At 35.7% G+C, this 13,586-nt stretch overlaps 1 protein-coding gene across 6 annotated transcripts in view; it reads left to right on the top strand.

Annotated features, from left to right (window-relative positions):
* TTC29 (tetratricopeptide repeat domain 29) overlaps positions 1-13,586 on the top strand; it is a 192,612-nt gene that overhangs the window by 111,670 nt on the left and 67,356 nt on the right. For 5 of the 6 annotated variants that reach the window (XM_027652945.1, XM_027652941.1, XM_027652939.1 and 2 more), the window contains exons 6-7: positions 4,123-4,335; positions 9,023-9,108. In XM_027652945.1, the coding sequence (XP_027508746.1) occupies positions 4,123-4,335; positions 9,023-9,108 (299 nt within the window). The remainder of the gene's footprint in view (positions 1-4,122; positions 4,336-9,022; positions 9,109-13,586) is intronic. The other variant, XM_027652940.1, reaches the window with a different exon arrangement.

Raw genomic sequence — 13,586 nt, 5'->3', positions numbered from 1 at the left:
TAGTAGTCTCCATATATACCCCTTTTGGTTTGATATCTATTTTGATATAACAAATGTGTACTTTTGGATTGGGTTTTAGGAAGGGGAATTATAAAGGAAGTTTTAGAGAATATAAAAACGTTTCTCTTCAGTATTTACAAAATTTCATAGAATTATTTTGCTTGAATGAATAGATTTATTTTTTTACTTTGAAGCAGCTCAGTGAAAACTGTAGCACAAATCTTTGTGCATACATATATGTAATTTCTATGAAAATACAAGGAATTTCTAAAATTTGAGACTGTTGGAGCTGAGTAATGTCTTATATTCATATAATTGTTTAAAACCATTTTTTTGCTCCCAAAATTATATCGTGACAATGTTTGCCTCCCATATTTAAGATTAACTATTGCTGACAGGGCTTCTTTTGTTATGCCCTGAGTTATATTAAACTATACAATTTTAGTAGTGGTAGTATATATGTTGTAAGAGTTACCTTTCTGGTTTTTGATTCCTTTTATAAGAAAGGAAGAGATATATCAGAGATTCTCAAATTCCATTTAGTATCCACAGAGCTAAATTCTGCATGGCACTGTGAGAAGAAACACGCAATTGCTATTAATGCTGCCAACTTTAAATAGCTTTACTACTTGGTGTAACATTTTGCAAATAGATTTTTCAAATATAGACTTCCTAGAAACACCTTCTGGATTTTCTCTTTGAATTACTAGAGATAAAAAAATGCATTTCTGCAAAGTGTTCCAAGTGATTTTTCCCGCTCCATTGTTTTTCCTCTCATTTTGCTTTTTTTTCTCCTTTGGTTTTTTTTTTCAGTTGATAATAAAAGTCATTTAAAACTCTGCCTTGTCACTGTTCAAGTGAGATAAAAATGCTCTTACTCTTGGACATGTTCTGCAATTGGCTTATTACTTCCTTTAATGTTTTTCAAGATTTTCAGGCAGCATCTACATATGTCTGCATATGTATGCCAGCAGTTGCAGTAGTTCAGTGTTTAAAAAGTGGATTGCACAGGCCAGATCAATTCCAGCTGAACTGACTCATGGCAGGGAATAAATATGTCATCCCCCTGAAAAGATTGTTTTCCCACAACATTTGAGTTTCACATAAATATTACGGATTAAAGAAATAGGCTGATATGTCATTTGCCAATGGCAACAAGGGATTTCAGATTATTCTCATGGAATTCCAAAGTCTAAAATGTTTTACTGTCCATGAATTAGAGAACTTTTATTAAAAAGAGTCTTCAGTAAGCAAATTGGTAACCACATAAGGGCTTTCAGGTCAGTAATTCCATCTCTTCCTTGTTTAGGGAACTAGCAAGTGTTTTGGCTTTTGGCTCAGCATTTTGGTTTTGGTATTTCTGCGAGTAGATTGTTTTACTTTTTACTTCATAATCATGGTAATTCAGTGAAACCAAATGTATTACAGGTCCATTTGACTATTACTGAAAAGATTATATTGCTTTTGTATTTTGAAGCTTGATGTAGATGGGTTGTTTCCAGAGAGGTTTCACTGGCAAAAAGAATGTCAGGTCACAGCTCTTATGGTTTGGTCAACTCTTGAAAACTATGGAGTACATGGAACGTGTGAGTTCAATTTTTTTTTTTTTTTTTTTTTTTTTTGCAGTCTGACAGAGACTTTCTCAGGAGATACTGCGAGTGAGAAAGCATGGGAAAGATCTACCATATCTGATAGTTCTAACAATCTAAACAATAGTTTTTAAGGTTGCAGGTATTATTTACTTAAATGGTGTGTCCCATTAAGAGATTATATTACGGAGTTTTAGGAGAAACTCAGATACTTTGTTCAGCTTCAGATTAGACATCCAGGTGATATCACTCATTTGTTTGCTGCCTCCCATTCATACTAAAAGTTTTTGAGTAACACATGAATCAAATTCTATTATTCTAAAGAATCCATACACTTGTAGTGTGTCAGAGATCCAGATCACGGACATGTAGGACAATATCCTTTCAAAAGAACAATCAATTCATTATTGAACTTTGGGAAGAATTTCAAGTAGGAGTGTGTATGTGCTTGTAACTATACAAGTGAACAAAGTGCTAGATCTAGCTACTAATGTTAAATTTCAACTCAACTATCTTAAATCTGCATTTACCAACTTGGATAACTGGAATTTCGAGTTGATGATTCCTTAAGGAGTTAGCTGGACTGGATAGGCAGAAACTCAGATTTAATTGGAAGCCTCTTAAGAATGGACAGGAGTTTTCATCTGACTTTAGCAAGTCTATATCTCTATTTCCTGTTACATGTACTGTCAGTGAGTCCCTAAACCGCTTCTCCTGATTGTGATAATTTCCCTTCACATTTCTATTTGTTCGGTCTCATGTCAAGTATGTGATATTTTGGAAAGAATGTATAGATCTCCTCCTGTTTTCCCAGTGGTTTGGGCCACCTGTCCCATATCTGTCCCTAGCTAGAGTAGAACTGAATAAAGCCTGCTGGGTCCCCTTTCACCTGGCTCTTCACTCTTCAGCACTTGTTGTGTCCTCTGGGACTCTTATATGAATCACAGGTTGTACAGCCTTAAAATAATTTGTCCATGAAACTCATTTGATTCGTTTCCTCGTTGAAAGAGAAGTTTCTTCTGCTTGTCAGTTTTAGTTGAACTCATTTTAATCACCAGAGAAGCTTAATATGAAAATAAATTTAATTCTAATAAAGATGAGTTATGTTTTATATTGCAGAGTTGAAAGCATGGTTATAAAGGGGTAACATATGCAAAAGACAAATCTAAATTGAGTTAATAAGAGAAATCTGTCATAGCTGTTCTGCTGCCTTTAGGTTAACTAGAGGCCTGGGGAACTAGCTTCATTTTCTCTAGGAATGCTTAAAGAAGATCCTTCTCCATGCTTTTCTCCCTTCCTTTCCTACAACTGGGAAACAACTTTTCTCCACCCTGGTTCTTTTTGCAATTTGAATGCAGCACTGTAAAAAACCCCCTGCAAAACAGTAGTAGTTCCTTATGAAGCATGTTTCAGAAGAGGTGTAAGCTACAAACACATCTAAATGAGCTTAGTTTATGGTTTGTTTCAGCTTTTAATAGAAATAGCATTTGATAGTGTTAATGATCTATGGGACAAGATTCCTCCCTCACACACACACAAACTAATGAAGGCAGAGTCACATTCACCAGTTCTCCCCGCTGTAGAATATTCTCTGTTAAACAAGGTACTGTGACCAGAATGTGGGGTTTTTTAATTATTTTCAATGTAAATGGTCTCACCTGCTTCACAGCAGTTTTTCAGCACCCATTATGTATGAGGAAAAGCTTTTCTGTTCTTTCCAAGGGCTTTGAATGTCCGTTGTCCAGAAAACATAGAAGGCTTCTCGACTGAATTGTATGCACAGAGATAAATCTAAATGAAGGTAGAAGGAAAACTACTTGAATGTTAAAATTAATGAACTCTATCATCAAACTTTTCTTTGCCTTAAAGATATTTGAGTAACTTATTGAAGACCTTGAAGTATATTACTTCAGACTCAATAATTAATTTATCAATGGTTAATGCTCTTGCAGTAAATCTACTAGATAAACTCACCAGAGCTGGCCTGGTAATAATTGTTGAATAAATTACTTTGCATAATAATTCTTTTTTCATCAATTAATTTATTTGAATAAAGATTATTATTCTTTTTTCCCCACAGTTTTGGTACCTTTATCCTCCACATTTCAAATCTTTCAGCACAGGTTTTCATTATGGAAAAAGAAACTTAAGGAACGGTTTCAATTGTGATTATTTATGCATAGATGTAATTTTAATATGCGAGAACAACAAAGGCTATATTCATGAATATAGAATAAATTTACTTTCTAGAAAATCCTGACTTTGCATCCTTGGGATCACACCCCCTTAACATTGTAAATCTACAAAGGAAAGATCATTTAAAATGTGATACACTGTAATTTTAGCATTACTGGCCGCTGTGAGATTTGGCAATTTTTTCCAGTGATCTGTGAGTTACATATTGAAGATTCTTGAAAAATCTGTGAAATGTTTGGCTGCAACTTACTTTCTAATAATAAAATTATTATAATCTACTGACTTTTAAAATTTTTTGTTGATTGAACTGATTTTAATTATGAATGACATTTTTCAGGTCATGTCATGGAAGCTACTGAGCATTATGAAGCATTTTATCAGCTAACAGAGGGATCATCATGGACAGATGAGACAGGCCATACTTACAATTTACTGGCATGTGAGCATCTCTGGAGAATTTATACATTACTAGCAGACAAAATGCTAGAAAATAAAGAACACCAAGAGGCCATCAAAACACTAATAAAAGCTTTAAAGATGGCAAAAGAAGGTAGGTGGAAAATAATGCTTTCCCATCCCTTTATTCTCTGTGAATGTCATGATGTTCCCAAGAGTAAAGTAGAAATTGTGAAGTGTTTGGGTGATTATTTCCTGTGAAATTCAAAGACAAATGCTATCAATACACTTGCAGATCTCACTAAGGCAGAAATGCCTTCCTGCTGACAGCAAAGAAACTTTTAGATTCCTCAAAGCTTTATCTCTAAACAAACCTGACAATCTTGTGGGAATAATAATGTAAAACTGTGAACCCATAATCAGAAAGTGAGGTCACTGACAGAAGCTTAGGTCACTGATTTTGATTGGCTAGTCACTGCTGATTTGGCAATTTTTGAGTGATATTATCTGCCAGAAAATGACCTTTTCTCTCTACATAGTTATTTAGTACTTGCAAAAAACCAGTTTTCTTCTTCTGAATATCTTAATATACATAAATACTCTGAAACCTAAAGTAACAAATTAGAGAATCAGAGAATAGCAGAAGTAGGAAGAGAGACCTCTGGAAATCATCAGGTTGGCTAGAGCAGTCTGCCCAGGACTAGATCAAGTCAAGATTTTGGTATTTCTACAGCTAGAGACTCCATAACCACTCTGGGAAACACTTTCCACTGTTCAAACACCCTCACAAATACAAAGTGTTTTGTTGAGTTCAGATAGAATTCCACTTTGTGCCTTTTGCTTCTTACCCTGTCACTGAGCACCACAGAGAAGAGCCTGGTTTCCTCTGCTTTACTTATGCCAAAGAGGTACTGGTAAGATCACCCCGAGCCTTCTCTCCTGTGGTCTCAACAGTTCCAGTTCCCTCAGCTGCTCCTCCTAGGAGAGATGCTCCCAGTCCCTCAGTCATCTCTGCAGCCCTTTGCTGAACTCACTCTGCTGTGTCCCTCTCTCTCTTGTGCTGGGGGGCCCAGAATGGGACACAGCACTCCTGGGGTCAGCACACCCGTGCTGAGTAGCGGCAAAGGATCACCCCCTCCATAACCTGCTTGAAATGCTCTGCCTGATGCAGCCTGGGATCCCGTTGGTAGGTTCTACCATGAATGAGCATTGCTGCCTTATGGACTTGCTGTCCACTGGGAAACCGATGTCCTTCTCTGCCGAGGTCCTTTCCACCCCGTCAGCTCATGGCCTGAGCTGGTGCCTGGGGTTGTCCTGCCCCAGGTGCAGGACTGTGCATTTCCCTTTCCTGAACTTCATAAGACTGCCAAAGTCCATCTGAATGGCAGCACAGCCACCTGCCTTCTGGATCAACCCATCCTCCCCAGTTTTGTAATGTCCACAACATGCTGAGGATGCACTTGGTCACCCCAATCTGGGTCATTAATGAAGATACTGGTCAGTCTTGGTACCAGTATTGATCCCCGAGTACTCCACTGGTGACTGGCCTTCCACTAGACTTCATGCTGCTGCTTACACCCTGTTGAAGGCCAGCAGCTCCTCTACTTTCAGTTTACCTCCCTGTCTGTTTATCGAAGTGATCCTTTGTCAGAACCCATATGAAGATCTTATGAGATGGTGTCAGAAGTCTTGCTAAAATTGAGATAAAAATATCCATTCTTTTACCTTCATCCATCAAGCCTTTCATCTTATCATAGAAAGCCATCAGGTTGGTGAAGCACAAATTTCCTGTTTGAAATCCATGGTGACTACTCCTCATCACTGTCTTGTTCTAAGTAATGACTCTATGAAGCTTTGCCCATTTTGTGTGGATAGGTTTAGGACTGGGGGAATTAGAATAGCATTTGAATGCTACATGTGGTGTGAGATGCTGATCAGCTAGAAATACTGTGCTCTGGAGCATTTTTTACATATGAGAGGAATGGAAAAAAGAAAGCAAATCTTGCCAGTTAACTTTATGAAAACACACATATTTTTCCAGACTTTTTGGAGGGAAGCTTAATAATGCTTGTTTCTCAAAAGATACTGTTAATAGTCCACTTCTACGGAATTACTTTTTCTGGATGATTTTCCTAGATGATTATTGGAGGGCTTCTCAGAAGTAAGACAGCGGTTTTCCAATAGTAACCTTTTTCCATGCACAGCAATTCAAGAGCCTTTCATGGTATTCCTTAAGGGGCATATTTTGCATATGAATTGCACATACAATTAATATATAATATTAATTCAATATTTATAAGCAGATACATTAGATACGTTTTTTAATTTAATAATGTATGCCCTACATTAATCTGTTTCTGAGCCTTTGAGTAATAGTTGGGATAGATAGAATTAAAATATCAAAAAGGGCCAAAAAAATTTAAAATATTTTCCAAATTTTAAAATAAGCTTTGCCACAAATGAATATGTGACTGTACAGGTAGATAGTATAACATAGCATTCTATAGAAAAGTATAAAATGTATTCAGTGAAACAAAGAAATAAAAAGAAATACCTTTATTAGGCCTGTAGATACTCTTGGATAAAATGGAACAAGCTGGAAAAAATGAACAAGCTTTTGGGCATCTAATCCTGTGTGAATTTTGCTGTTTATTATTTTTAAAAGTGCTAGCAAATTATTTCTGTTTCAGGGGATTTTATTGTACAGTCTTTGACTTCAGTAACTCTAAAGAACCAAAATTTCTTATCTTGCCTTATCTCAGGAAGGATAATATTTTAAAACACCATTTGAAATTTAAATGCTTTTCTGTTGTAATTTTGGGGAAATAAACTGAACAGGACTTGGGGGGCAAGGATTCAATTCTTTCCACACGGAATGTTTAATTTGTGAACTATATGGTTGCATTTGGCTGTATTTTTTTACTTTTAGTTAAATCACTAAATAACCTATTTTTGGTTTATGTACATTTTAGTAGATCTGTTTTGTTAGTTGCCTGCTTAGAACTTTTCTCTTGGGAGAACATACCCAAATACTGAGAATGCCAATACAATCAAGCAGCTAAAGAAGGATACATGTACCCCATAACTTCTCAGTTTCTTTCAGCTGCACCTGTTGATCAAGTACAAGCTTTTAGCTTTTTCTGTAGCTGTTGTGTGTAATACATGCTTAAATCACAGCTGGAGTAAAACTGCTGCTGCTAATATTTACTCTAGTAGCTATAAGAATTGTTGATGAAATTTCCCATCAACAACTTCTTATTGCTAGTGAAAACTGCTGGAAATTAAGAGATTGTCAAAATGGATCTGATGTCTTCCACAGCTTACTTTGACCAGGCAGATGTTCCAGTGCCTTTACTTCAACTCAGTCATTTTCAATAGTTCGTAAGGCATGTATTAAATCTCACTATGCACAGTATACTTGCTGTTTTTCTCTTTAAATTTTAAAACTTCTTTCTGAGGAGTTCTCCAGTCCTCATTCCAGAGCCATACGGGGTATGAGATGCCATCTCTAGTGTCCATTCTGTCCTTCTGGACCATCATCTGTGGTTATGTATTTTGTGAACTAGAATTAGATATTACCCACTTCAGACTCTCAAACTATTCCTGAGCGAGGAAGAAAGTTTTTTACCTCCCTAGCAACTTTGAACATTATTCTTCTGCAAAACTGCATTTTTGTACCCTTTGGCCTTATTAAGCCTTTTAAGGGATATTGAGTGTTGGGGAAAAAAATGAGGTTTTTGATTTACAGGCTTTTAATAATTTTAAGTAACTTATTAAGTGCTATAGATAGAGCACTCCTATAACCTCAGCAATTGCTATCAGTCAGAGAGTTCCAGAACTAGATGTAGGCTTCTATGTGTTTGGACAGAAAGAATTAGTCTGACAATTGTAAGCAGGTAATCTCCCTTTTCATTGCAGCTACATTAATTTATGCATTTTACAAACTACCCTGATATACAGTTATGCTTCAGGTTGATTTTTCACTGTTCAATGAAGTAGATTGATATTGAGCAAAAGAAAGATTTTTGGCTATTTTTAATGTAATTTTATCTACAAGTTTTTTAAATGGATACTTATGTTCTGGAGGGAAATTTTTGAGTGTAGTGTGATATAGTAAGAACTTCTATAATTAACGTATATTTATTTCAGTATTGAATTGATGTTTTTCTGTTGAGGCTAAAATAGCTAAAAAAGACCAGCAAGCAGTTTGTTAGATCAGTATCAGTGAAACAAAACCTGGCATGGAAAAGTGTGATGTACCTGTGCAGAATTTTCTATAACTACTGCTTGCAAGAAAAACCTACCTATTTTTTAAGCTATTTTAGCCTACATTAGCTTGTAAAATAGCCATGAGAAGAAGAGAGATGAAACTGGTCTGCTGATGGTTCTCTTCTCATGGTGTTTCACTAAGGTTCACATTAGCAAAGTGAATGGATCAATATGTATTTTGTGTTTATATATTAGGGTATATTACAAATTTGTAGCTAGTTTTTATTTTGTATATTGAGTGGTTTTCTAAAGTGAAGACACTGGGACTATTATTAAACACTTAGTGACAGAGAACATTACAGCATGTTAATTTGATTTTACTTCATTACTGAAAGATATTTTCTCTGACTTTGCTGAACCTTCTTGTTGAAGTTTGTTCAAATCCATCGTCTCTCTTTTTAATTACCACTGGATATTTTTGGATAGAGATAAACGGCAGGAGTAAAGAGAAGGAAAAATTCACTACAGTATTTTAACATCTCTATAGTATATAAGAACCTGCAAGAACTGTCTGCACTCAGGTCATTTAGTTCAGCTTACATTGGTAACTGTAACTTTAATCCTTCCTTTAGCAGGTAACGTGAAGATGGAAGGAGAAGCTGCATATTGCTTAAGTTTGGCATATCATTTTTCTGGAGAACAACAACCAGCATTATCAGTAAGTTTATTTTAAAGTTGCTTTAGCTTTCTCAGTGCCTTTCTCTGCCTCCTTGGCATCTTAGGCATTTGGAGAGTGGAAAAGACTTGAAGAGACTTGGCTCACAGACCTTTTATATCGAGTTCTGTAGGCACGGATCCATGTGGCTTAAACACTTCTGGTTCCAGTAAATTCCAGAACTGACTAGCTTTTGTGACTAGCTTTTTTTCCCCTGTATATATGCATATATAAAACAGTTTTTATTTAGTTAGGGGGTTGTAAAAACACCCTTTTTTTTGCAGATTAGTTTGATACAGTATATTTCTGAGCAACAATGAAAAATGCATTGATTCACATGTCGAGTTTGTCAGATCATCAGGAATTTAGAAGAAGTATGAATTGCTTTTGGTATGAAAAGCTGTAATGATGATGCAATATCTTTTGCTGATACTTGAGTTCAAACTACTGTTCTCGTTTCCCTTGAGCCTTAACAATTCTAAGACAATGAGAGTTCTACATGTGGAATTCTTGTCTGGAAGGAGGGTTTCTCTAATTCCTCATAGATTCAGTGTGAGAGGAAAGATAAACAGCAACTTGATTTGTTTGTGCCAGCCATCAGAGAAGTCGCAGTCCTCCGTGATCCTCTTAGAAATATTCTGTGGATATTTAATTTGTTTGAATATTTTGTCCTTAATTATTGCAATTAATCAGCTGGATAATTATTATTTCTGTTTGTTCCTTTAACTGCAGAGTGACTCAGTGTTCTATTAGTGAGCATGATTTATAGAGATCATTCATTGTGGGTATTTGTTACGATGGTTTATTTTTTTTTTCAGAAATAGACCACTAGAAATCACAGAATGAGTTCAGCATACATTTCAGTATTACTTGCATGGCTTCTGCGGTGTAGGAGGGGTCTAGATTTCTGTCTCAAAATGTCGTTTACAAGCTTTTTCTCATTTGTGATATGATTTTTCTGAAAGTTATTGACCATCTTTATACATAATTCTTCCTTGCTGATAGGCCTATCTTCTGTATAAATCAACTGAATTCTGGAAAGTGGGAGCCTGTTCTCACATCCATTGCCATTAAAGTCTGTAGCTGAATGTGAAAATATTTCAAAATTTTAAAGCTCTGTATAATTTTATAAAATTGTATCTAATAGTTGCAACACCAATGAGAATATGATATTTTATCTCTCCTAGGAATACAGTATGATAGGTTAGACTAGAATCTTTTGTACTGCAGTTTGACTTACAAGTGTGTTGGCATTCTTGCCTGAACAACTTTTCTGTTAATTTTCTGAGAGTCACAATACAGTGTTTGAATTATGAAGATAAGCAAATGTGCTAAATGGAGAAGCCTGCATACATACTTGATCTCTCCATCACAGGAGAAATTAATTAATGAACAGGACTGCACAGTCTCCTGGATATACAAAGGATCAAACTACTCTTGAAAGTGTCAAAAATATTAGGTGTCCTGGTATTATTTCCTCAGGATCAGTTGTGTCTACATTTTATTGCTGCTCCTTTCCCTTCATTGCTCCCCCATGTCTCCTGTCAAAAAGTTACAGCAAGCATTTGCAAGTTCTATTTTTTTTTGTTGTATGTGGAATTTTTTTTAAAGGAGCTTCTGAAACCTTGAATTTTGTAATATACTGCTTGCTACTATTAATTTAAAATATATAAATAATAGGTTGTGCCTATCGTTTTTAATCCTACAAACTCCCCGGACAGTTAAGGAAAGCAATGTGCAATTATGTTAAAAGGGCAAGAAGGTCTCTGTAGTACAAAACAAATGATACATTATGTTAAGAGTGTAAAATGTTATTTTAACAGTAATGAAACTACCAATACTTTTCTGTGTCAATAATATAGTGGCATTTCCAATAATATTACATAAGAAACCTATCAAGTACTTTCATTCAGAAAATACACTGGGACTTAGAAAAAGGGGTACAATTTTATTTCCTGTTGTCCTATGATCAACACAGGCAGCAGTAAAGTATCAGTGGTTGACGGTAGTGTAGAGCACAAGTTGTCTTCCCTCTCCAATTGGAAATCATTGCCTAAGATTTACCCTTCTGTTCTCAGTTTAATGGTCTCTGTATCCAAGGGGAGCTCAGATGCTTACGGAGATGAAATCATTGCATCCTGTTCCCAGAGGAGCACTGGTTATCATTACACATAACATGCAGACAATACTGCTTGGAGCCAGTTTGCCTCATGGTAATATGTAGTTCATCACCAGCTTCTGTAGCATGCTAAAGAGGTCTTGCCACACAGCTTGGGACTATTCGGGTGTAGACTCAGGGGTCTCAGCAGTTATTTCCCTGCTTTGCATCAGTTTTCATCTTCTTTATCCTTTTGTGCTGTGGTCCACCTCAGGCAGTCTCCTTCTAGGGGAATCTGAAAGGAGCAGCTGTTACAGACACCATTTCCTCCAATTGTTGCCACTTGGTTCCCTTTGCTCTTTAGCCTGCTGCTCCCTCCCCCAAACATGCACACTCAGTAGAATGCATATGAACTTGTTTCTCTTTCATTCATGTCTTCTAGCAGAGCGGAGAAGCATATGTTCAAAATAGTCATTATCTGATGCAGTAATTAAAGGTTGAAATGATTAAGCTGCAGCCTATTCCATGAAAAAAAATATGCAGTCACTTTGTATCGAATGGGCTAGTTTTGTTAGAGGAGGTTTTTTATTTTCTGGGCACTTGGTGTTTAATCTAATGTGATTTGATTTGGTGTATAATCTGTATAAATTAGTTTAATTTTATTTGATATATATGATTGATTTCAGTGGAGCCACTCAGATGTAAAAATATAAGTGTGTGCAAGTTTAAAAGCCTGAGAACTAATTATGTTCAATAGCAGTGGGCTATGTTCATAATATTTTTCGTATCATCTGGTTTATAGTCAAGCCTAATGGCTTTTCAACAAAATACTAATAGTTCACATTATATAGATTTTATCTTAAGCGTTATAGATTTTGTCAGGGAGAGTTATCCATCTAGGCTAATTTTAAAGCAAAAGTTACTTTTGTTTTTTCTTCACATTCATTACATAAACTGGGTATTATGTGAGATGCTTCTGTGTCATTAGAAATCTTGCAGAAGGTATTATAATGCGATGCTTGATGTGGGAATGTATTTTTTTTAGACTGGGCTTTCAAGAATGCTTCAAAGTGTAGGGTATCATGGATTTTTTTTTTCTTCCAATTAGAATTGCATCCCAAATCGTTAGGAAAAATCCAGTCCTCATTCTTCATCTAAGTGTTATTTTTTTTCTAAGTATTCCTTTATTTTGGATATTGAATCCCGTGTGTCATATATATTACATATTTAAATAATGGAGGCAGTGTTCATGAGTACCTGAGATTCATGCCAAACTAAATGTGGTAATTTATGACATAATGCTATCTGCATGAATTGTCAGAATTACGATATACAAGCCACAGGCACAGAATTATCAAGAAAATTTATGAACTTGCAAAGACATCTTCACATTCAAAATGACCCTATTAAAGTAATCAGAGGTGATTTATGGCCATAAACTTAATTTCTGAAAAATTCTGTGTCAAAACAACTGGAAATTTTGTCTCAACTCATGCAGCTAGAGAGAATATAAGTGTAGCTGGAGTGCAGGTATTCTGAATTTAGTACATACAGTATATTTTATCTAATTGTATCTATTATATCCAGTTATATAGATTATGCCTGTATGTATATATGTATGGATTTGGTGAATCAAGGAGGAGCTTAGGAAGTAAAAGAACTCCAAAAGGTAGAGTGACTGTTATCCTCTTTTCTTCCAAGCGTTGTGGAAGGTGGTTGAGGTTTGCTTACTATTCTAGTGCTTTACTAGAAGACTGAACTTCAAGATGTGTTTTTGTCAGTGTGTCTGTCTGGGTTTAGTTTTACTGTCTGGATTTACTGTCACTGAGTTTAGGTTTAAGCTTTCATTACTGTTACCACAAAAAGAAACACTCAAATGGAGACTCACGATAAACATTAAAAGATACTATTCAATGGAAATTATTTCAAACTTCTTTCTTTTAAATTAGTCAGGTTGTCCTTTATTTATCTCTAGGTGATATTTAGCCATTAGTAAGGAAGTGTAACATTTTCAGCTTAGCAAATGGCATCATGTGCTTGAAAAAACATTTTGGCATACCAGTTTAAGAAAAGGTCTCATCCCTCCTAGAGGCTTCGCTTTCATTGAAGTGATTTTTAAATTGTTCTTAAGACTGTACTCATGCGGGAATTTAGTGTTTTTCATATCTGAGGAATGAAAAACCAGATAAAACTCTGAGTCACCTTTGAAGGTAGGCACTTCTGATCGATGTTAATACTCACAGTGGATTATGTAAAGAGAAAGGTGTGAACCAATCCTGAAACTGGTTAAATTTCATGTCTCTGAAGGGTCTCAGTGCTGCTAGACATTGGTGAAGATAGTACAAACAAAATTATGTGAGAAAGTTAGTATTGGGAGTGAACT

Source organism: Corapipo altera, unplaced genomic scaffold, assembly GCF_003945725.1.
Source record: "Corapipo altera isolate COAL_440 unplaced genomic scaffold, ASM394572v1 69, whole genome shotgun sequence".
Lineage (NCBI taxonomy): Eukaryota > Metazoa > Chordata > Aves > Passeriformes > Pipridae > Corapipo > Corapipo altera.
The sequence above is the reverse complement of the archived record's forward strand: the minus strand, read 5'-3'. Positions and strand labels throughout refer to the sequence as shown.